Source organism: Schistocerca americana, chromosome 5 (genome assembly GCF_021461395.2).
Source record: "Schistocerca americana isolate TAMUIC-IGC-003095 chromosome 5, iqSchAmer2.1, whole genome shotgun sequence".
Taxonomy (NCBI): Eukaryota; Metazoa; Arthropoda; class Insecta; order Orthoptera; family Acrididae; genus Schistocerca; species Schistocerca americana.
This window is the reverse complement of record NC_060123.1, coordinates 659,781,939-659,806,660: the sequence shown is the minus strand read 5'-3', so window position 1 is coordinate 659,806,660 and position 24,722 is coordinate 659,781,939. Positions and strand designations below refer to the sequence as shown.

At 41.1% G+C, this 24,722-nt stretch overlaps 1 protein-coding gene across 1 annotated transcript in view; it reads left to right on the top strand.

Moving 5' to 3' along the window:
• The window catches only part of LOC124616619 (sodium channel protein 60E-like), a 287,365-nt gene that overhangs the window by 124,329 nt on the left and 138,314 nt on the right, over window positions 1-24,722 (top strand). Inside the window, exons 13-15 of the mRNA XM_047144943.1 lie at window positions 4,223-4,416; window positions 10,408-10,513; window positions 14,712-14,837. Of these exons, the coding sequence (XP_047000899.1) occupies window positions 4,223-4,416; window positions 10,408-10,513; window positions 14,712-14,837 (426 nt within the window). The remainder of the gene's footprint in view (window positions 1-4,222; window positions 4,417-10,407; window positions 10,514-14,711; window positions 14,838-24,722) is intronic.

Here is a 24,722-nt window from a genome sequence, read left to right as displayed (position 1 = left end):
TCATTGGGGAAGATTCATACACATGGCTTTATCTGTATACATAACAAGTAAAGGAACAAGCTTGAAATCCATGTTACAGGAGGACTCAATAATTATTTAAATAAATACTGCTTCTCCAAAATCATTGATTAGTCATAACACAGCAAATGGCACTATTACTTTCATTGCCATTTAGTTTGAGTACATGAGAACTTTTGATTGAATTGCATTTTAATTGTACCAGGGACACAGTTCGTCAGCCTAAAACACTTGTGCTATTTCGCAGTGTGGTACTGTTGTAGCTACGTGCCTTGTTCTTTTCCCATATCTATAATCAGTTTCTCTACTAGTAAGTTATCAATTTTAAGTGTTTATGATATATTTTTAACATCAAGTTTATGTCTGACTATATTGAATTATAATGACAGTTCATCGTCCATTTCCAACACACATCTTACATTTACAACACTCAATTCTGCACCAGAAAATGTTCATATAACATTCTCACCCTCCCATTTATGAGGTGAAAGTCTTGCAATAACACACTGTGTATTTGCACTTACATTTCGCTGTGGCAGACAGGAAATATTACGATACCATTTATCAAATTGCAGGTGTAAGAACTGGAACCAACTATGTGTTAGACTGTGACATGTGGCATGACAGTATCCCAACAAGCCACCTTCCTCAATGTTGACCTCCACCTCAAAGATGGCTGCGTCAGTACTTCTGTTCATATCAAACCTACCAACCAGCAGCAGTACCTCCACTTGGACAGCAGCTACCCATTCCATACCAAGAAGCCCCTTCTATACATCCTAGCCACCCATGCTCGTTGCATCTGTAGTGACAAGTGATTCTCTCAGAATATACTTAGGGTCTCACTGAGGCCCTCACAGGTTGTATCCCATGTCTTGTCTTTCCGTTCACCCACCATCTCCCAAATCTCACCATCTGACCATCTGGCCACAGAGGAGCATTCCCCTCGTGACTTAGAACCACCCAAGACTGGAGCAGCTGAATCTCATTCCCCACCAGACTTTCAACTACCTCTTGTTGTGCCCTGAAATGAGGCATGTCCTGTCGACTATTCTTTCCACCTTCCCAACGTAGTATTTTACCAGCTACTGAACCTACACAATATCCTCATCCATCCCTACACAACCCCTGGACCCAACCCCTTGCTTCATGGTTCGTATCCTTGTAACAGACCTAGATGCATGACCCGTCTGATATATCCTCCCACCTCCATCACCACCGCCACCTACTCCAGTCCGCTCACAACCATCAAAGGCAGGGCTGTCGGTGAAACCAGTCATGTGATCTACAAGCTAAGCTGCAACCACTGTGCTGCATTCTATGTGACATGACAGCCAACAAGCTATCTGTCCGCTTGAATGGCCATCGACAAAACAATGTTATTCATTTCAATGAGTGCTTGACAGCCTGGGCTACCTGGATCCTTCCCACCAATACCAGCTTTTTTGAACTGCACAGGTGGTAACTCTCTCTCTGCAGTATATCCTATGTTCCTGTAAACATCCTGGTCTCAGCCTTTGGTAGTTATTGTCCTTACCCACTCACCCATCTAACCCCTTGCCCATTCCTATTCCACACTACACAACCCTCGATTCCACCAGTACACTCAGTCTTTTTACATCTCTCATTTTCCACTACCACCCACAACTCTCTGCCCCCCTCCCCCTCCCGGCCTCTGTCTAACCTCCTAACTGCATCTAGCTGCCCCACGCTGCCCACATTGTCCATCTACGCTCTCACAAGCAGCATTTTTTCATCCACCACCCCTACTCTGCTATCCCTCCCCCCCCCCCCCCCCCCCCTCCTCGCCACCCAATTGCTTCTCCCATCATGCCATCATGTGCTGCTGCTTGCAGTCTGGCCTCAGCAGCCAGAGACTGTGATTATATGTGTGTGAGTTGTGTTTGCGTGAGTGTCTTGTCTATTTCTGATGCATGCCTTGTTTGCTGAAAGCTCACTTTCTGACAGTCTTTTTGTTGTGCCTATCTGTGACTCATCATTTTCCATTGTTTAACATACAACATACTGCACACAAACAACAATACTGCTGCCACAACAGAATTCCAGAATCCAATTAGTGACACTGGTAATGGGACATCAAAATTTTGTGTCATTGAGGAAATTAGTATTAGTTATTGAGCTTGAGGCTTGACAAAGCTTGAAAGTTTTCTTTTAATTCATGCAGTAACTGATGTACTCAATAGAAATCTGTCCAGCATTCCAAAAGAAAGCATTCCAGGAGGTCAGATGATTGCAATAACATTATTTAAAAAATGAAATTTATGTTACAAATGTCAGACATTTGGGACATTTCACTGCCTCCATACAGTCTTTGAGGACACCAGGAAAATTTATTAAACATAGAGACTATGTTGGAAAAATGGGGTTGGTTGGGAACCATACCAATGCTGAACTGTCTTTTCTTGAGTTAAATGGTACATTTCTCACCCATTACAAATCTTTTCAATATGAATCATATAGACATCTGCTAAAATATCAAAATCAATCAACTCAACAGTGTATTAGTTCACATTCAAACACATTTTGTAAAAAGTTATCCTATACTCCTCCTTTTTGGTTATTCTTATGGTTGATAATAGAATATTATCTAGGGCACAAATATACAGACCTATCCTCATTTATAATGTATGTACATTTTTGTAACTTGGATTAAATTAGACTGTTTTGTGTCTTTCTTTAAAATATAATTAGGAACCAGGAACTGGCAGTTCAAAAAATTTTCAAAGTGGATCTACTATACGAGGGGTGTTTGAAAAGTCCATGCAAAAATAAAAACTACTTACGTGTTTGGGGTAAACCTTTTTTATTTTTCGACATAGTCTCCTTTTAGACTTATACACTTCGTCCAACTCTGTTATAATTTGTTGATCCCTTCCTGATAATAGGAATTGCCCAAGTCTGCAAAATAGCTATTAGTTGCTGTGATCACCTCCTCGTTTGAATAAAATCTATGTCCTGCCAGCCATTTCTTCAAATTGGGGAATAAATAGTAGTCCGAGGGAGCCAAGTCTGGAGAATAGGGGGGATGTGAAACAAGTTGGAATTCTATTTCCAATAATTTTGCGACCACACCTGCTGAGGTGTGTGCTTGTGCATTATCATGATGGAAAAGGACTTTTTTGCTATCCAATCGCCGGTGTTTTTCTTGCAGCTTGGTTTTCAATAATGATGAATAATATGCATCTGTAATAGTTTTACCCTTTTCCAGATATTCTATGAGGATTATCCCTTGTGAATCCCAAAAGACAGTCGCAATAACCTTTCGGCCAAAGGAATGGTCTTTGCCTTTTTTGGTGCAGATTCTCCCTTGGTAACCCATTGTTCAGATTGTTCTTTGGTCTCAGGAGTATAGTAATGTATCCACAGTGATGAAATGACACTTAAAGTCCTGCGGATTCTTCCTGAACAGCTGCAAACCATCCTTGCAACACTTCACATGATTCCGTTTTTGGTCAAGTGTGAGCAATCATGGAACCCATCTTGTGGATAGCTTTCTCATGTCCAAATGTTTATGCAAAATATTATGTACCTGTTCATTCGAGATGCCCACAGCACTAGGAATCTCACGCATCTTAACTCTTCTGTCATCTGTCACCATATCATGGATTTTATCAATGATTTCTGGAGTCGTAACCTCCACAGGGCATCCAGAACGTTCAGCATCACTTGTGCACATATGGCACTCCGAAAATTTTGAAACCACTTATAAACTATTCTAATTGAAGGAGCAGAGTCACCGTAATGTTTATCAAGCTTCTCTTTAATCTCCTTAGGCGTTTTGCCTTTCATAAAGTAATGTTTAATCACCACACAAAATTCTTTTTCGTTCATTTTTTGACAATCACTCGACTTCGTTGATTCACACGAATGCCAAACACAAAGAAATGGAGCAATATAGCTGAATCTTGGTGTGCATTCTTTCCAAAGATGCTACTAACTAAGCATGACCTCGATACATGCCGGTGGTGGCATCTCTAGGACTTTGCATGGACTTTTCAAATGCCCCTCGTATGTAGTGTCACCTGAGACATTTCCTCCACTTTCAGTGACTGCCCAGTCTAAATAATATTACTACTGAAAGACATAAAATTATACAGCTGTAAGATATCATGCATTAGAATCAGATATTGTTTTCTGCGAAAAATATGCACATTTATTATAGGTGTATTTACGTTTGTTTCAGTTACGGGTACTAAAACTTGCACAGTCATGGACGACTATGAAGGTGCTACTGAGCATTATTATATCAACCATTGGTGCTCTAGGAAACTTAACATTTGTGTTAGTGATTGTAATATACATTTTTGCTGTTATTGGTATGCAACTTTTTGCCAAAGACTATACAAAGGAGAGATTTCATCCAGATCCTGTGCCAAGGTGAGCTACATGCATTAAATTATTAATTAAGTATATTTAATATTCCACAATGTTGTACTACACAAAACATTTAATTTAAGGAATGAATTATTATGATTATTTAACATTCTGAAATTAAAGGAAATAATCACACACACACACACACACACACACACACACACACACACACACACAAGGTAGGTCCTTCCGCTCCCGGGATTGGAATGACTCCTTACCCTCTCCCTTAAAACCCACATCCTTTCGTCTTTCTCTCTCCTTCCCTGTTTCCTGATGAAGCAACCGTGGGTTGCGAAAATTTGTGTGTGTGTTTGTGTTTGTTATTGTCTCTATCAACGAACCAGCGCTTTCATTTGGTAAGTTACAGAATCTTTATTCCCACATGGAATGTTTCGCTCTATTGCTGTCATTCCAATCCCAGGAGCGGAAAGACTTACCTTAGGGGGAAAAAAGGACAGGTATACACTTGCACACACACACATCTATCCGCACATATACAGACACAGGCAGACATATGGATATGTCTGCCTGTGTCTGTATAAGTGCAGATGGATATGTGTGTGTGTGCGAGTGTATACCTGTCCTTTTACCCCCTTTTTTCCACTCCTGGGATTGGAATGACTCCTTACCCTCTCCCTTAAAACCCACATCCTTTCGTCTTTCCCTCTCCTTCCCTCTTTCCTGATGAGGCAACAGTTTGTTGCGAAAGCTTGAATTTCATGTGTATGTTTGTGTTTGTTTGTGTGGCTATTGACCTGCCAGAACTTTCGTTCGGTAAGTCACATCATCTGTGTTTTTGGATATATATCTGTGTGTGTGTGTGAGAGAGAGAGAGAGAGATTTAAAAGGACAGAATTTTTAATTCTTGCCAGCAGCAAAATTTATTGATAAAGATGAACAGAAGAACTGGATACAGGTTGTTAAAAGGATATGGAAGCTTGCAAACATGCAAAATTAATATCGTTGGTTTTAAAATGCTTTGAAATATTGTTCATGGAAACAGCAGCAGTTGAAAGCACTATAACAAAATTTTAATTACAAACAGTCATGAATGCATGCAATATTATAGTAATTGTTGTAAAAATAAATTATCATATGTGGTTAAGACTGTTTCTAAGTAAAATCTTTTACAATTGGTTTTGTTCACAATGAACTAGATGTTTTTTTCTATTTTTATTCCCTCTTTCTTCTCTCACTTCCCTCCTCTCTTTCTCTACATTTTCTTCACTCCTCTTCGTCTCTCTCCTACTATCTTGTAGTGTCTCTTTGTAGAAATTATTGAGCTTTCTTTAATTGTCTCGTGCTTACTAAACATCCATGTGCACACAACAGCCCTGTAATTAGATATCTAATTCTCCTTTAAATCTTGTGCCTCTTCAGTCAAAACTTACTGGTACTGATTAGTATTATTGAGATTGTACCGGATGGGATTATCTTAAGTGTTTATCTTCAAAGGTCAGCTGAACACACTCATAATTCTTAAATTGAACTGCATCTGAAATTTTCTTTCCCATTAATTTGCTTTTTACATTATTGTTGCTTCAGATAGTCACCCCTATAGTCCTGCTAAAATTACTTTACCATTGACATTTGTCACTGGCTGTAACAATGTTGTCATACCATCTGCCACTTGGTTAAAGGCAACACGAAAGCATGGCGAGTCACTTCACAAGTGTTGAAGTGCCATTCTTGTAACACAGAGCAGTGTTGGTAGTGGGTGCTGTTAGATATAGTTGGAATGGAAGACGCTCTGTTTGCAGCTGATTCTCAGTGACCAGTGACTGAACAGTGGCAGACAACACATTTTGTAGTCCTGAATTTAGACTCTTGTCATAACCTAAGCACAACATTGTGATGTGCAATGTATCTGAGAAAACATCAGTTAAAAACTTGCAGCAGAACTATTAATGACACTCGTTTCATTCACCGTGATCAAAGCTTACCTCTACCAGCAAACTAAAGACAGAAAAATTTCATTTTCAGCATTAAAAGTGAACTGTAACATCCACTTTTGTCATTTGCCTCTGACTGGCTACACAAGCTGACACAATCTCAATCGATAAGCAGTCCTGGTTGCCACTCAAGGCAATGCAGGTTGATTCCAAATGGAAAAAGAATGATAGGAAGAAAAAACAAGAGCAAATAAAAAAGTCAGTATGATGATAAAAATGACGGAACAAAAGATTTAAAATATAAAAAAACATTTAAACCAGGTAATTGATAATGATGATGATGATGATGATGATGATGATGATGATAATAGTAATAATAAGAGTCATTTTGATAAACATTTACAAATAAAAAATTATTTCACATGAAAAAAATTCGAATCCACAACCTTCTGCACATCAGGACTGTAACTTAACCACTGCACTACAGCAGCACTTCTTGTTATGACATTATAGTTATTCCTCTGTAGGACCAGTGGCAACGCTGAATTGGGTCTTCAAAAAGTTTGACCTCATTCAATGTTGTTTGAAGCTTATTGACTGTAGGTCAATCTCTGTGATGATAATAATTGAATATTTGACACTGAATTATGTCATTTGTGAAAGGAATCCGTAAAGTTTGGATAGTGCTGTGTGTGAAATGTGCATATTTCATTGTCATCATTTGTGTGTGTGTGTGTGTGTGTGTGTGTGTGTGTGTGTGTGTGTGTGTGTTTTTGACATGTCTGATGAAATGTGAAACAAAAGTATCAGACATATGACTCACAATCCAACATGGGATCCAACATATCAAGAAAAGAAGCCAGACAAGGAACTGGAAGTGTATAGACTGTTTGGTTGTGGCGAACAGTTTGGGCATGATGCTGATTGCTCTGATTGGAGGGAGACAGCTCTGACATGTGAAGTGTCAAGTGTCAAGTCATTATAATCAAACTATAGTCACCTATGACTCATAACAAAATTTAATGTGCTTCTTTTTTCTAATGCAGTATGAGCAATACTGCTGTTAAAAACTAGAGAGCAATTGTGTTGCCTTTTCCCAAATATTGAATCAGTTATTCAAAATTAAATTAACTGTACATATATAGTGTGTAATAAGATATAGTTTTTTTTCTTTTTTTTTTCTGTGTATTTAAGATGGAAACTTAGATCAAATTTTGCTTTAGAAAAGCTGTAGATCCTCCTGGTTACCCATAATTGGGCTTTCAAGCGTTCCAAAGTGCACCTATTTGGTCTAGTATGGTATGTATCATCTACAAATATTTCTAATACCAGTTTTCTTGTACAGAACTTTGACTAATCCCATTTAAAAACTGGTGTGCATTTTCTTTGAATTTCATCAAGAATCCTTTCAAATAACTGCCCAGGTTTGAAGCATATTGTTTCTAGTATCAACTGCCATTGGATGAACTGACCATCCCTAGAAGTAAATTTTTCTCGCCTAAAATCTATTCAAGAGTAAAAATTGCAATGTGCCTGTTCCAAAGCTGAAAACATCCACTTAAACTTAACTAGTGATCTTACGTGGCTGGAACATGCAGTGAAACAAAGGAAGTTCATGAAGTCTACTTAATAACTCAAACCAACCTCTCCTGGTGTTTCATTACATTATGGTTGTTTATTAAAATTACCATTCACAAAAAACAGTGTCAAAACACTTAATAAAACTGATACCTTTAAGCATGAACAGTGTTTTTTAAAGAAATTATTCAAAACTATTTTTATTAACAGTTTTCAACATGTAAGATTGTCATCTTCATATATTCAAAACAATTTTTGGTTGTGCATTCATTACTCATTCCACGTTAACATTTTAATGGAATATACACTCCTGGAAATTGAAATAAGAACACCGTGAATTCATTGTCCCAGGAAGGGGAAACTTTATTGACACATTCCTGGGGTCAGATACATCACATGATCACACTGACAGAACCACAGGCACATAGACACAGGCAACAGAGCAAGCACAATGTCGGCACTAGTACAGTGTATATCCACCTTTCGCAGCAATGCAGGCTGCTATTCTCCCATGGAGACGATCGTAGAGATGCTGGATGTAGTCCTGTGGAACGGCTTGCCATGCCATTTCCACCTGGCACCTCAGTTGGACCAGCGTTTGTGCTGGACGTGCAGACCGCGTGAGACGACGCTTCATCCAGTCCCAAACATGCTCAATGGGGGACAGATCCGGAGATCTTGCTGGCCAGGGTAGTTGACTTACACCTTCTAGAGCACGTTGGGTGACACGGGATACATGCGGACGTGCATTGTCCTGTTGGAACAGCAAGTTTCCTTGCCGGTCTAGGAATGGTAGAACGATGGGTTCGATGACGGTTTGGATGTACCGTGCACTATTCAGTGTCCCCTCGACGATCACCAGTGGTGTATGGCCAGTGTAGGAGATCGCTCCCCACACCATGATGCCGGGTGTTGGCCCTGTGTGCCTCGGTCGTATGCAGTCCTGATTGTGGCGCTCACCTGCACGGCGCCAAACACGCATAGGACCATCATTGGCACCAAGGCAGAAGCGACTCTCATCGCTGAAGACGACACGTCTCCATTCGTCCCTCCATTCACGCCTGTCGCGACACCACTGGAGGCGGGCTGCACGATGTTGGGGCGTGAGCGGAAGACTGCCTAACGGTGTGCGGGACCGTAGCCCAGCTTCATGGAGACGGTTGTGAATGGTCCTCGCCGATACCCCAGGAGCAACAGTGTCCCTAATTTGCTGGGAAGTGGCGGTGTGGTCCCCTACGGCATTGCGTAGGATCCTACGGTCTTGGCGTGCATCCGTGCATCGCTGCGGTCCGGTCCCAGGTGGACGGGCACGTGCACCTTCCGCAGACCACTGGCGACAACATCGATGTACTGTGGAGACCTCACGCCCCACGTCTTGAGCAATTCGGCGGTACGTCCACCCGGCCTCCCGCATGCCCACTATACACCCTCGCTCAAAGTCCGTCAACTGCACATATGGTTCACGTCCACGCTGTCGCGGCATGCTACCAGTGTTAAAGACTGCGATGGAGCTCCGTAGGCCACGGCAAACTGGCTGACACTGACGGCGGCGGTGCACAAATGCTGCACAACTAGCGCCATTCGACGGCCAACACCGCGGTTCCAGGTGTGTCCGCTGTGCCGTGCGTGTGATCATTGCTTGTACAGCCCTCTCGCAGTGTCCGGAGCAAGTATGGTGGGTCTGACACACCGGTGTCAATGTGTTCTTTTTTCCATTTCCAGGAGTGTATATTGCACATTTCACAGAGGTTTATCAAAAATAAATTTACAAACAGGTTTGTCACAAGTAAAAATATACGCAACTATAATGCATCTTGTGGAACTTGGCATGCCTACATATGTAGCACTCCTTTGATGTTTATCAATTGTTAAAATGAACAATATATAGTAAAATGGCAGATTTATGCCAATGTTTTCATATACATGATGAGTAAAGCATATCTTGAAGCCTTGTCACTCGAAATTCATAGTGCAACAGGTTCAGTCAGTTGCAGGATTTACTTCAGGTAACACACTTGCTTTGGTTCATGTCCACTTTCTTGGATAGAGAATAAATCTAGCATCTGCATCTCACTTATCTTCAAATCTTATTGCAATTAACTGCTGCAGTCATTTACTCTAAACAAGTGTCAAAATTTCATGACAGATTAAAGCTTGTGCCAGAATGAAATACCCACAGGCTATGTTTTCACTGCCTGACTCAGAGCTTTTATCTGCCAGTTTTTTTCCTGCTAACTTTCCAAACCCACTCTCCTACTGCATAACAATGTGAAAGTATTTTTATTTAGTAATCAGAAATCCATTGCATATTTATCAGCTATTTTCTGTAATTATTTGCAATGTCTGTCCATTGACAAAATAAAATAGCCACAACAAGAAAAATATTAATAAGTATCCATAAGAATTTCTCATGTATAATTGATTGTTGTATTAATCTTTCTGATTAATATGGGGAAGTGTATTTTTCATAACTTTTACAGTAAAAAGTCATTGTGAAAATGTTTTAAATTTCTCTTAATTTCAGATGGAACTTCACAGATTTCTTCCATTCTTTTATGATGATATTTAGAATTTTATGTGGAGAATGGATTGAGCCACTGTGGGACTGCATGAGAGCAGAGAGTGAGGAGGTAATTTTGATGTAGAATGACTGAAAGCAGCTACATTTTAATTTATCATACATGTTTCACACTTTCATTAATTTATTGTCCATCACTGAGTGCTTTTTATGCTAGAAAGCATGTAAAATCTTTCATTCTATAGTTACTTTCATACAAATCTCATTATAATTAAATGGAAGGTAGTTTTTTTATTATGAAATGTGATTTATTTACATATTATACATTTCATCTTACTTCAATGGTGGTTCAGAAAACATGTCAAAATGTGCAGTATAATTAATGTGTGCTATTACAGTTAATGAGATTTATATGTGTTTTAAAATTGGTTAAATTATTTAGTGAGAATGAATACTTGGGTTTACAGATAAAATAAGACTTATGATGGAAGACATCCTTCTTAAATTGAGTAGTGGAACTGCTATAGTAAAGTATCATGCAGCTTTTCCTCTGAATTTTCTTGTCTTTTAGATTGTTGTAAATTTTCTTTCCCATATATTAGGGAGCCAGAGCATATAATTGTAACAGTCATAAGGAAGCATAGAAGTATCTTTACCTCATGTGTTACCTGAATGCTTTTCATTGAATGTAACACACATGAATCACAGAAGATTATCTCTCAATGAAAATAATCAATGTATTAAAATATGACAAAATTGGCTAAAAAAATTTACTTGCCAAGCAGCAGCAGGAGAAAATGCATGTGAAAGATAGAGAAATGTGCAAGCTTTTGGAGCCAGTGGCTCTTTCTTCTGGCAGAAGAATTGAAGAGAAAGGAAGAGAGACTAGGGAAAAGGACTGGTGAGGTTGAGGAAATGGGGAGAGTTGCAGAAAAGTCTCCCAGAACATGGGTCAGGGGAGTCTTACTGGATGAGATGAGAAGGAAAGACTGATTATTGATCCCTGCACCAAATGAAATTTGGAAACCTGAGAACTTAAAGGCGGAAGAGAGAGTAATAAGGAAGATAGAGATTACTGATAAAACATCGTGCAAGAGTCATAAGAGTGGAAGATGGTAGTCAAATAGGAGTGGATGGGGTGGGGAAGGGAGGATGTGGAGAATAGATAGTTCAGAAAGTAAAATGTATAGGAAAATGAAAGGGAATGAAGAAAATGAATAGTTACTGAATAGAAATGCTGAGGCTACAAAAATTAGCGTAGATTTGGGGCAAGCAGGTGGTGAGAATCAACCATGTGTTGTAACACCAGTACCCATCTGCAGAGTTCTGAGATACTGGTGTCAGGACGGAGAATCCAGGTGGCACGTGTTGTGAAACCGGCACCAAAGTCATGACTGTCATGTTCTAGAACATACTGTGGAACTAGATATTGTGTGTTGCCAGCATACACCCTCTATCTATGCCTATTCATCCAATATGATAGCTTGGTGATAGATATACCAATATAGAAGGATGAATAGTGTTTACATAACACCCAGTATGCAACATGCATTGTTTCACAGGTGGTTCTCCATTTGATAGTACATGTTTTGCCGGTTACAGATCTGGCATAGGTGGTAATAGGAGGGTGCATCAGACTAGTCTTACATTAGGGCAGTCACAGGGGAGGAACTATAGAGTTGGGAAATGGGTGCAGAAGGAGCATAGGGTCTGACCAGGATATTGCAGACATGGGGGGTGGGGGCGGCGTGTGAGGTAGGGGGCCAGAAGGCAACGAAAATCTGTTCTAGCTGTGATGAGCAATATGTCACACAGAATGGACCTTGATATTAGAAAGTTATAGCCATGTAGAATGTAATACATTCAAGACCAGCATAGGACTGAGTGACATGAGGTGTACTCCTGAGTTGTTTTTGGAGGGATCAGCACTATCAGGATTGAATGTGATGGCCCAGGAAATCTGATTTTGAACTAGGCTGATGGGATACTTACATACGATGAAGGCTGGGGTGAGAATAGTGGCCGGCCGAAGTGGCCATGCGGTTAAAGGCGCTGCAGTCTGGAACCGCAAGACCGCTACGGTCGCAGGTTCGAATTCTGCCTCGGGCATGGATGTTTGTGATGTCCTTCGGTTAGTTAGGTTTAACTAGTTCTAAGTTCTAGGGGACTAATGACCTCAGCAGTTGAGTCCCATAGTGCTCAGAGCCATTTGAACCATTTGAGAATAGTGGTGTATTGCAGTAAAAAATCTGCTTGTGAACAGATATGTTTGCCTTGAATGTGAAACCTGCATGGGAGGAATGAAAAGGATGATGTATGTCAAGATGTAAGTACTGTTGTTTATTCATAGGATTAATATGATTAGAAGTGGGTTGCTGACCCTTGGCGAGGAAAGGATAGATTGCTACTCACCACAAAGAGAAGGCATTGAGTTGCACACAGACACAATGAAAAAGACTGCTAAAATATTAAAGATTTTTGGACAATATGTTGCTCTTACAATAGAAAACACACCCACATTCACACAGCCACAACTCACACACATGTGGCCATTGTATCATGGTGTTGTAGCCTGATTGTCCTGAGATGTCTGTATGTGTGTTTGTGTGTGTGTGTGTGTGTGTGTGTGTGTGTGTGTGTGTGTGAGAGAGAGAGAGAGAGAGAGAGAGAGAGAGAGAGAGAGTTGTGCTTGTGTGAAAATGTACGGTATTCTTTTGCAGAAGAAGGACCTTGTCCAAATGCTTTAATATTTTAGCAATCTTTCCATTGTGCCTGTCTGTGAGTCAACATCTCCTGTGTGTGGTGAGTCGCAATCTATCCTCTCATATTGTTATTATTTCATTCTGTACTTTCCATTGTTTAATAGTTGACCAGTCTTAGAAAGTTATGTAATGATACATACATATGATTAGTTACATGTATATGATACATAAATATAAAATAGAACCCCTATGATTTTTCGTTAAGAGTAAAATAGTGTGTTTCTTAGAACCTTAAAGAGTTTTGATGTGTATACATTAGACAAAAAACTGAAATGTCATCTGTGATCCACACTTATTGAACATTGGCTGCTATTCAAAAGATTAAGAATTTTTCTGTGAAAAATTAATAGCATTAAACAGAGGCTTCAGATTTCAGAAGCATTTTGAAAAATGTATGCTTTAGTTAAGCACTAGTGTGCTATGGCAAAAATAAATAGGTTCCGTTCAAGCTGAATACTGAATGAAAAATTTGGAAATGGATGAACAGATTCAAGCTATAATTTGAAACAGATGAACTTTGGATTTTGTATAAAAAAAAAGTTTGTGATTTGATGTCTTGTATTTTTTGAACATACTTCTGCATTTATCTTTGGACAGTTACCTTCTTTATAAAAAGTAGCAACATTTTTTTTTATGTTTTATATAATCCTCAAGAGTACTGCAGATGAAGCTTTATATGCAGCAGTTAGTTTGGTCCATATCCATGGCAGTAAGTTTTCTTATATTAAGTTTATATGTGGAATTAAAACCTTCACACTCTGATTTATGAAGTTATTAATCAGTCAAAGAGAAGTAAATAAAATAATGCAGCTGAATAATTTATGGCATGGCAAACAGTGAAAAATTATGGACTACAATCAGGCAATGTAATCTTAAAGACATACTGGAAGTTATCGCACTCTGTGCACATGTATGCTATTATCTGGATCTGAAAAAATAAATGCATGGCAATTGTTCAGTGGACACTACCAGAGATATAATCTATTTAATTCAAGACTAAATAGAACAGTGGAAAATCTGGGATGGAATAACAACAACGTGGATTAGGATAGACTGCTACTCACCACATAGTGTGTGCTACTCAATTTGTGTCTGTAACCAGTAGCAGTCTATCCTAATTCATATTAATGTAATATGAAATACTGGTGAATTACACCAAGGATAAAGAAAGACAAAAACAATATGCTGAAGGGCAACTAGAATGTAGCCCTGAAAACCCAGAGGAAATAATATATCAAATGATATGACAGCAATGGCATTAAAGTAATGACCAAAGAATGGAGTTGCTGAAAATAATAGATGTATGCAGTATGTTGATCTTAAATTAATATGTGAGCCAAAACTGTTAAAATAATTTTCTCAAATTTAGATTTCTCGTTGATGCCAAATTTGTAGATTATTTTCTATTTTCTGGCCACATCAATAATATTGAACTGATCCTGCAAATTATGTTACTTAGTGATAACAAGTAGCATTAAAATTTATGTTCTTGCTTTATAATGGTGTAAAGACAGCTTGCAGTCAATAATTATCTCTTTCTGTTTTCAGGGACCTGAAACTTGCTTTGCAATTTTTCTTCCAGCACTTGTTATGGGCAATTTCATGGTGCTGAACCTCTTCTTGGCTTTGTTGCTCAATAGTTTTAATTCAGAGGAGCTAAAATCAAAGAAAGAGGTAAAACATGTTTTTTAGTCCATAATGATACTTACTGCACAGTTATTGAATGTCAACTTTATTTTATTGCTCTGGTTTTATAAGGCAGAAGATAAAGATAAATACTTGGCTACAGTGGAATATCCAGGATGGAATAACAATACAGGAAGAATATATTGCTTCTCATCATGCAGAAGAAGTGCTGAGATGCAGACAGGCACAGTGGAAAAGAATGTTAGAAGTATTCAGTGCTCAGATTAAAGCCTTTATCAGATGTAAATCACACACACATGTTCACACAAAGGCAATACTCTCTCTCTCCTCTCTCTCTCTCTCTCTCTTTCTCTCTCTCTTTCTCCCTCACTCTCTTTCACATTCACATGCAATGTGTGAGTGAGTTGTGCTTGTGTGAATATGTGTGTTTTTTTCCAAATCTGATAGGGTTTGCCCAACAGCTGAATACTTCTAGCATTCTTTTCCATCGTGACTGTTTGCTACTCAACACCTACTGTATCTGATGAGCAGCAGTCTATCCTTTCAATGTTGCTGTTAAGCACTCTATCCTTTCAATGTTGTTGTTAATGCTTGCTTACAGTTATTTACACTTATTGCTTTTGGGACATTCAATTATTTCATATACCGAAACAACACTATTTTGTTCTACTGCTAAGTACTTCATTACTTAATTTTGTTGCTCTGATTTTATATGGCAAAAGGTAAAAATAAATTCTTGGTGACAGTTATTTACATTTACTCTTTCAGGTCGTTCAGTCACTTCTGTGAAACTACACAACACTGTTTTGTTTAGTTTATTCTGCCATAAATGTATCATTTAATGTATTGATGCCATAAGACAATGTCCATCTCCATCTCTGAGTGGCCATCATGTATGGAGGATCTGGATTTAACTGGGAGGTGCGGAACTGGGCATACACAGTATTGTAAGGTCAATTGAGAAGCTGGTTGAAATAGAATTAGTAGCTCTAAGATCAGGAAAGCTGGCAATCACTAGTAAAGCCATGTGCTGACCCCATATCTCTGTGTACTGCATCCACATGGTGCAGCACAACAGACAGTGACAAGATAGTTCAAATTTACAAGAAAAATTTGACTAACATTTCTTGCAATAATAGTAGGTTGGAAGTGGAAAACATAAAGGCCTGTGTAACCAGTTGAAATGTAGTGTATGATAACTGATTTCAAACATTTTCTAAAGTGGGCTGTGGATGTGAAATGAATTGTTTGGTACTACATATAAAAAGCAGAGACAGCATGAACAGAAACAACACAGATAAATATTTTGCAACAGGACCATTAAAAAATGGATGTGAATGTGAACAGTATCAATTTACTGCACTTAAGCAATTCTCCTGAGCCATTGTAGATTGTATTTTATTGGGTATGTTGTCTACAAAGCAGCTAACACGTAAAACAGTGGAGAAGCCAGTTTATAAATATACACGTGAAAGTGATTTCTAAGTACACTTTTCTAAGATTACAAAAATTCACTTCATACATTAAACAATATTGCTCTCAGTCTAGTCTCAGCAGCCAGAGACCAATCATATGTGCCTGAGAGTTGTTTTTGCATATGTGTGTGTGTGTGTGTGTGTGTGTGTGTGTGTCTGTGTGTGTGAGAGTTGTTTTTGCATATCTGTGTGTGTGTGTGTCTGTGTGTGATATATATATATATATATATATATATATATATATATATATATATATATATATATATATATAAAAACAAAGATGATGTGACTTACCAAATGAAAGTGCTGGCTTGCGTTTGTTTGTGTGTCTGTCGACCTGCCAGCACTTTCATTTGGTAAGTCACATCATCTTTGTCTTTAGATATATATTTCCTACATGGGATGTTTCCCTCTATTATAACCATATCATTATATATATATATATATATATATATATATATATATATATATATATATATATAAAAACAAAGATGATGTGACTTACCAAATGAAAGTGCTGGCAGGTCGACAGACACACAAACAAACACAAACATACACACAAAATTCAAGCTTTCGCAACAAACTGTTGCCTCATCAGGAAAGAGGGAAGGAGAGGGAAAGACGAAAGGAAGTGGGTTTTAAGGGGGAGGGTAAGGAGTCATTCCAATCCCGGGAGCGGAAAGACTTACCTTAGGGGGAAAAAAGGACGGGTATACACTCGCACACACACACATATACAGACACAAGCAGACATATTTAAAGACAAAGAGTTTGGGCATCATCATATATATATATATATATATATATATATATATATATATATATAATAGAGGGAAACATTCCACGTGGGAAAAATATATCTAAAAAGAAAGATGATGAAACTTACCAAACAAAAGCGCTGGCAGGTCGATAGACACACAAACAAACACAAACATACACACAAAATTCTAGCTTTCGCAACCAATGGTTGCCTCGTCAGGAAAGAGGGAAGGAGAAGGAAAGACAAAAGGATATGGGTTTTAAGGGAGAGGGTAAGGAGTCATTCCAATCCCGGGAGCGGAAAGACTTACCTTAGGGGGAAAAAAGGACAGGTATACACTCGCACACACACACATATCCATCCACACATACACAGACACAAGCAGACATTTGTAAAGGCAAAGAGTTTGGGCATTTTTTGGGCAGAGATGTCAGTCGGGGCGGATGTACAGAGGCAAAGATGAAGTTGAAAGACAGGTGAGGTATGAGCGGCGGCAAATTGAAATTAGAAATTAGCGGAGATTGAGGCCTGGCGGATAGCGAGAAGAAAAGATATGCTGAAGGGCAAGTTCCCATCTCCGGAGTTCTGACAGGTTGGTGTTAGTGGGAAGTATCCAGATAACCCGGACGGTGTAACACTGTGCCAAGATGTGCTGGCCGTGCACCAAGGCATGTTTAGCCACAGGGTGATCCTCATTACCAACAAACACTGTCTGCCTGTGTCCATTCATGCGAATGGACAGTTTGTTGCTGGTCATTCCCACATAGAACGCTTCACAGTGTAGGCAGGTCAGTTGGTAAATCACGTGGGTGCTTTCACACGTGGCTCTGCCTTTGATCGTGTACACCTTCCGGGTTACAGGACTGGAATAGGTGGTGGTGGGAGGGTGCATGGGACAGGTTTTACACCGGGGGCGGTTACAGGGGTAGGAGCCAGAGGGTAGGGAAGGTGGTTTGGGGATTTCATAGGGATGAACTAAGAGGTTGCGAAGGTTAGGTGGACGGCGGAAAGACACTCTTGGTGGAGTGGGGAGGATTTCATGAAGGATGGATCTCATTTCAGGGCAGGATTTGAGGAAGTCGTATCCCTGCTGGAGAGCCACATTCAGAATCTGATCCAGTCCCGGAAAGTATCCTGTCACAAGTGGGGCACTTTTGGGGTTCTTCTGTGGAAGGTTCCGGGTTTGAGGAGATGAGGATGTGGCTCTGGTTATTTGCTTCTGTACCAGGTCGGGAGGGTAGTTACGGGATGCAAAAGCTGTTTTCAGGTTGTTGGTGTAATGGTTCAAGGATTCCGGACTGGAGCAGATTCGTTTGCCACGAAGACCTAGGCTGTAGGGAAGGGACCGTTTGATGTGGAATGGGTGGCAGCTGTCATAATGGAGGTACTGTTGCTTGTTGGTGGGTTTAATGTGGACGGACGTGTGAAGCTGGCCATTGGACAGGTGGAGGTCAACGTCAAGGAAAGTGGCATGGGATTTGGAGTAGGACCAGGTGAATCTGATGGAACCAAAGGAGTTGAGGTTGGAGAGGAAATTCTGGAGTTCTTCTTCACTGTGAGTCCAGATCACGAAAATGTCATCAATAAATCTGTACCAAACTTCGGGTTGGCAGGCCTGGGTAACCAGGAAGGCTTCCTCTAAGTGACCCATGAATAGGTTGGCATACGAGGGGGCCATCCTGGTACCCATGGCTGTTCCCTTTAATTGTTGGTATGTCTGGCCTTCAAAAGTGAAGAAGTTGTGGGTCAGGATGAAGCTGGCTAAGGTAATGAGGAAAGAGGTTTTAGGTAGGGCGGCAGGTGATCGGCGTGAAAGGAAGTGCTCCATCGCAGCGAGGCCCTGGACATGCGGAATATTTGTGTATAAGGAAGTGGCATCAATGGTTACAAGGATGGTTTCCGGGGGTAACAGACTGGGTAGGGATTCCAGGCGTTTGAGAAAGTGGTTGGTGTCTTTGATGAAGGATGGGAGACTGCATGTAATGGGTTGAAGGTGTTGATCTACGTAGGCAGAGATGCGTTCGGTGGGGGCTTGGTAACCAGCTACAATGGGACGGCCGGGATGATTGGGTTTGTGAATTTTGGGAAGAAGGTAGAAGGTAGGGGTGCGGGGTGTTGGTGGGGTCAGGAGGTTGATGGAGTCGGGTGAAAGGTTTTGTAGGGGGCCTAAGGTTCTGAGGATTCTTTGAAGCTCCGCCTGGACATCAGGAATGGGATTGCCTTGGCAAACTTTGTAAGTAGTGTTGTCTGAAAGCTGACGCAGTCCCTCAGCCACATACTCCCGACGATCAAGTACCACAGTTGTGGAACCCTTGTCCGCCGGAAGAATGACGATGGATCGGTCAGCCTTCAGATCACGGATAGCCTGGGCTTCAGCAGTGGTGATGTTGGGAGTAGGATTAAGGTTTTTTAAAAAGGATTGAGAGGCAAGGCTGGAAGTCAGAAATTCCTGGAAGGTTAGGAGAGGGTGATTTTGAGGAAGAGGAGGTGGGTCCCGCTGTGACGGAGGACGGAACTGTTCCAGGCATGGTTCAGTTTGGATAGTGTCTTGGGGAGTTGGATCCTTAGGAGTAGGATTAGGATCATTTTTCTTCGTGGCAAAGTGATATTTCCAGCAGAGAGTACGGGTGTAGGACAGTAAATCTTTGACGAGGGCTGTTTGGTTAAATCTGGGAGTGGGGCTGAAGGTGAGGCCTTTGGATAGGACAGAGGTTTCGGATTGGGAGAGAGGTTTGGAGGAAAGGTTAACTACTGAATTGGGGTGTTGTGGTTCCAGATTGCGTTGATTGGAATTTTGAGGTTTTGGAGGGAGTGGAGCTGGAAGTGGGAGATTGAGTAGATGGGAGAGACTGGGTTTGTGTGCAATGAGAGGAGGTTGAGGTTTGCTGGAAAGGTTGTGAAGGGTGAGTGAGTTGCCTTTCCGGAGGTGGGAAACCAGGAGATTGGATAGTTTTTTAAGGTGGAGGGTGGCATGCTGCTCTAATTTGCGGTTGGCCTGTAGGAGGATGCTCTGAACAACAGGTGTGGATGTGGGAGAGGAAAGATTGAGGATTTTTATAAAGGATAGGAGTTGATGGGCGTGTTGATTGGCTGAGTGGATGTGTAGGTGAAGGATTAGGTGGGTGAGGGCAATGGATTGTTTGGTTTGGAACTGGTATAGGGACTGATGGAAAGAAGGGTTGCAGCCAGAGATGGGAACTTTAAGTGTGAGGCCTTTGGGGGTGATGCCAAATGTCAGACAAGCCTGAGAAAATAAAATATGGGAGTGTAATCTGGCTAGGGCGAAGGCATGTTTGCGGAGGGAATGTAAATAAAACTTAATGGGGTCGTTGTGAAGGTGTTGTGAGGGTGACATGGTACTAGAAGGTGGAAAGTGGAACACGAGGCTGAAATGAAAATGAGAATAAATATGAAAAAATATATGGGGAGAGATAAAGGTAAAATTAGAAAGCAAATGGAGATCTGGTGTGAAAAAAGGCGAAAAAGGGTTGGTTAGGGCTGGGCTATGTTGATCCTGTGGTGAACTTGTGTAGGTAGATAATGATGTGCATAAAGGTTAGGTGGTTGTGTTGCCGCCAAAACACGTTAAAGGGTGGAGAAATTCGGGAAAATTTCGAAAAAACTACGTGAGGATGTATTAAAAGGAGTGGTTTGGTGGTGGCAGATTATGGAAATGAAGCTAACAATTGTTTGATGACGTTAAAACCTGTGGGAAGCGGCTAAAAATGATCGGTGATGTGAGAAAAACGGAAATGGAAATAAAGCAAAAGTTATTAAAACTGCCGAAAGGGTTGTTTAATAGCTGAAAGGAACTGTTTGTGGACTGGAAACGGTGGATTTTATAGCAGCAAAGCGGAAAAAAAAATTTTTTTGGTTATGGTTTGGAAGTGATTTACGTATTATTACGTATTATTGAGTGTATATCGACGGGATAAAATTGTATACTGGATTACGGTAAAAAAGGAGAAGGTGAATAGAAAGTGATGGCAAAAACAGAAGGAGGAAATAAGACGACAGAAAAGACTTCGAAATGTAACAGTGACAATAACAATAACGATAACAATAACAAACGTGATTGTTGGCTTCAAATTAATGATATGAATATAATAGAGGGAAACATTCCACGTGGGAAAAATATATCTAAAAAGAAAGATGATGAAACTTACCAAACAAAAGCGCTGGCAGGTCGATAGACACACAAACAAACACAAACATACACACAAAATTCTAGCTTTCGCAACCAATGGTTGCCTCGTCAGGAAAGAGGGAAGGAGAAGGAAAGACAAAAGGATATGGGTTTTAAGGGAGAGGGTAAGGAGTCATTCCAATCCCGGGAGCGGAAAGACTTACCTTAGGGGGAAAAAAGGACAGGTATACACTCGCACACACACACATATCCATCCACACATACACAGACACAAGCAGACATTTGTAAAGGCAAAGAGTTTGGGCATTTTTTGGGCAGAGATGTCAGTCGGGACGGATGTACAGAGGCAAAGATGAAGTTGAAAGACAGGTGAGGTATGAGCGGCGGCAAATTGAAATTAGAAATTAGCGGAGATTGAGGCCTGGCGGATAGCGAGAAGAAAGGATATGCTGAAGGGCAAGTTCCCATCTCCGGAGTTCTGACAGGTTGGTGTTAGTGGGAAGTATCCAGATAACCCGGACGGTGTAACACTGTGCCAAGATGTGCCGGCTGTGCACCAAGGCATGTTTAGCCACAGGGTGATCCTCATTACCAACAAACACTGTCTGCCTGTGTCCATTCATGCGAATGGACAGTTTGTTGCTGGTCATTCCCACATAGAACGCTTCACAGTGTAGGCAGGTCAGTTGGTAAATCACGTGGGTGCTTTCACACGTGGCTCTGCCTTTGATCGTGTACACCTTCCGGGTTACAGGACTGGAATAGGTGGTGGTGGGAGGGTGCATGGGACAGGTTTTACACCGGGGGCGGTTACAGGGGTAGGAGCCAGAGGGTAGGGAAGGTGGTTTGGGGATTTCATAGGGATGAACTAAGAGGTTGCGAAGGTTAGGTGGACGGCGGAAAGACACTCTTGGTGGAGTGGGGAGGATTTCATGACATTTTCGTGATCTGGACTCACAGTGAAGAAGAACTCCAGAATTTCCTCTCCAACCTCAACTCCTTTGGTTCCATCAGATTCACCTGGTCCTACTCCAAATCCCATGCCACTTTCCTTGACGTTGACCTCCACCTGTCCAATGGCCAGCTTCACACGTCCGTCCACATTAAACCCACCAACAAGCAACAGTACCTCCATTATGACAGCTGCCACCCATTCCACATCAAACGGTCCCTTCCCTACAGCCTAGGTCTTCGTGGCAAACGAATCTGCTCCAGTCCGGAATCCTTGAACCATTACACCAACAACCTGAAAACAGCTTTTGCATCCCGTAACTACCCTCCCGACCTGGTACAGAAGCAAATAACCAGAGCCACATCCTCATCTCCTCAAACCCGGAACCTTCCACAGAAGAACCCCAAAAGTGCCCCACTTGTGACAGGATACTTTCCGGGACTGGATCAGATTCTGAATGTGGCTCTCCAGCAGGGATACGACTTCCTCAAATCCTGCCCTGAAATGAGATCCATCCTTCATGAAATCCTCCCCACTCCACCAAGAGTGTCTTTCCGCCGTCCACCTAACCTTCGCAACCTCTTAGTTCATCCCTATGAAATCCCCAAAACCACCTTCCCTACCCTCTGGCTCCTACCCCTGTAACCGCCCCCGGTGTAAAACCTGTCCCATGCACCCTCCCACCACCACCTATTCCAGTCCTGTAACCCGGAAGGTGTACACGATCAAAGGCAGAGCCACGTGTGAAAGCACCCACGTGATTTACCAACTGACCTGCCTACACTGTGAAGCGTTCTATGTGGGAATGACCAGCAACAAACTGTCCATTCGCATGAATGGACACAGGCAGACAGTGTTTGTTGGTAATGAGGATCACCCTGTGGCTAAACATGCCTTGGTGCACGGCCAGCACATCTTGGCACAGTGTTACACCGTCCGGGTTATCTGGATACTTCCCACTAACACCAACCTGTCAGAACTCCGGAGATGGGAACTTGCCCTTCAGCATATCCTTTCTTCTCGCTATCCGCCAGGCCTCAATCTCCGCTAATTTCTAATTTCAATTTGCCGCCGCTCATACCTCACCTGTCTTTCAACTTCATCTTTGCCTCTGTACATCCGCCCCGACTGACATCTCTGCCCAAAAAATGCCCAAACTCTTTGCCTTTACAAATGTCTGCTTGTGTCTGTGTATGTGTGGATGGATATGTGTGTGTGTGCGAGTGTATACCTGTCCTTTTTTCCCCCTAAGGTAAGTCTTTCCGCTCCCGGGATTGGAATGACTCCTTACCCTCTCCCTTAAAACCCATATCCTTTTGTCTTTCCTTCTCCTTCCCTCTTTCCTGACGAGGCAACCATTGGTTGCGAAAGCTAGAATTTTGTGTGTATGTTTGTGTTTGTTTGTGTGTCTATCGACCTGCCAGCGCTTTTGTTTGGTAAGTTTCATCATCTTTCTTTTTATATATATATATATATATATATATATATATATATATATATATATATATATGAAACAAAGATGATATGACTTACCAAATGAAAGTGCTGGCAGGTCGACAGACACACAAACATACACACAAAATTCAAGCTTTCGCAACAAACTGTTGCCTCATCAGGAAAGAGGGAAGGAGAGGGAAAGACGAAAGGATGTGGGTTTTAAGGGGGAGGGTAAGGAGTCATTCCAATCCCGGGAGCGGAAAGACTTACCTTAGGGGGAAAAAAGGACGGGTATACACTCGCACACACACACATATCCATCCACACATATACAGACACAAGCAGACATATTTAAAGACAAAGAGTTTGGGCATCATCATATATATATGTCTAAAAAGAAAGATGATGAAACTTACCAAACAAAAGCGCTGGCAGGTCGATAGACACACAAACAAACACAAACATACACACAAAATTCAAGCTTTCGCAACAAACTGTTGCCTCATCAGGAAAGAGGGAAGGAGAGGGGAAGACGAAAGGAAGTGGGTTTTAAAGGAGAGGGTAAGGAGTCATTCCAATCCCGGGAGCGGAAAGACTTACCTTAGGGGGAAAAAAGGACAGGTATACACTCGCACACACACACATATCCATCCACACATACACAGACACAAGCAGACATTTGTAAAGGCAAAGAGTTTGCCTTTACAAATGTCTGCTTGTGTCTGTGTATGTGTGGATGGATATGTGTGTGTGTGCGAGTGTATACCTGTCCTTTTTTCCCCCTAAGGTAAGTCTTTCCGCTCCCGGGATTGGAATGACTCCTTACCCTCTCCTTTAAAACCCACTTCCTTTCGTCTTCCCCTCTCCTTCCCTCTTTCCTGATGAGGCAACAGTTTGTTGCGAAAGCTTGAATTTTGTGTGTATGTTTGTGTTTGTTTGTGTGTCTATCGACCTGCCAGCGCTTTTGTTTGGTAAGTTTCATCATCTTTCTTTTTAGACATATTTTTCCCACGTGGAATGTTTCCCTCTATTATATTCATATCATATATATGAAACAAAGATGATATGACTTACCAAATGAAAGTGCTGGCAGGTCGACAGACACACAAACATACACACAAAATTCAAGCTTTCGCAACAA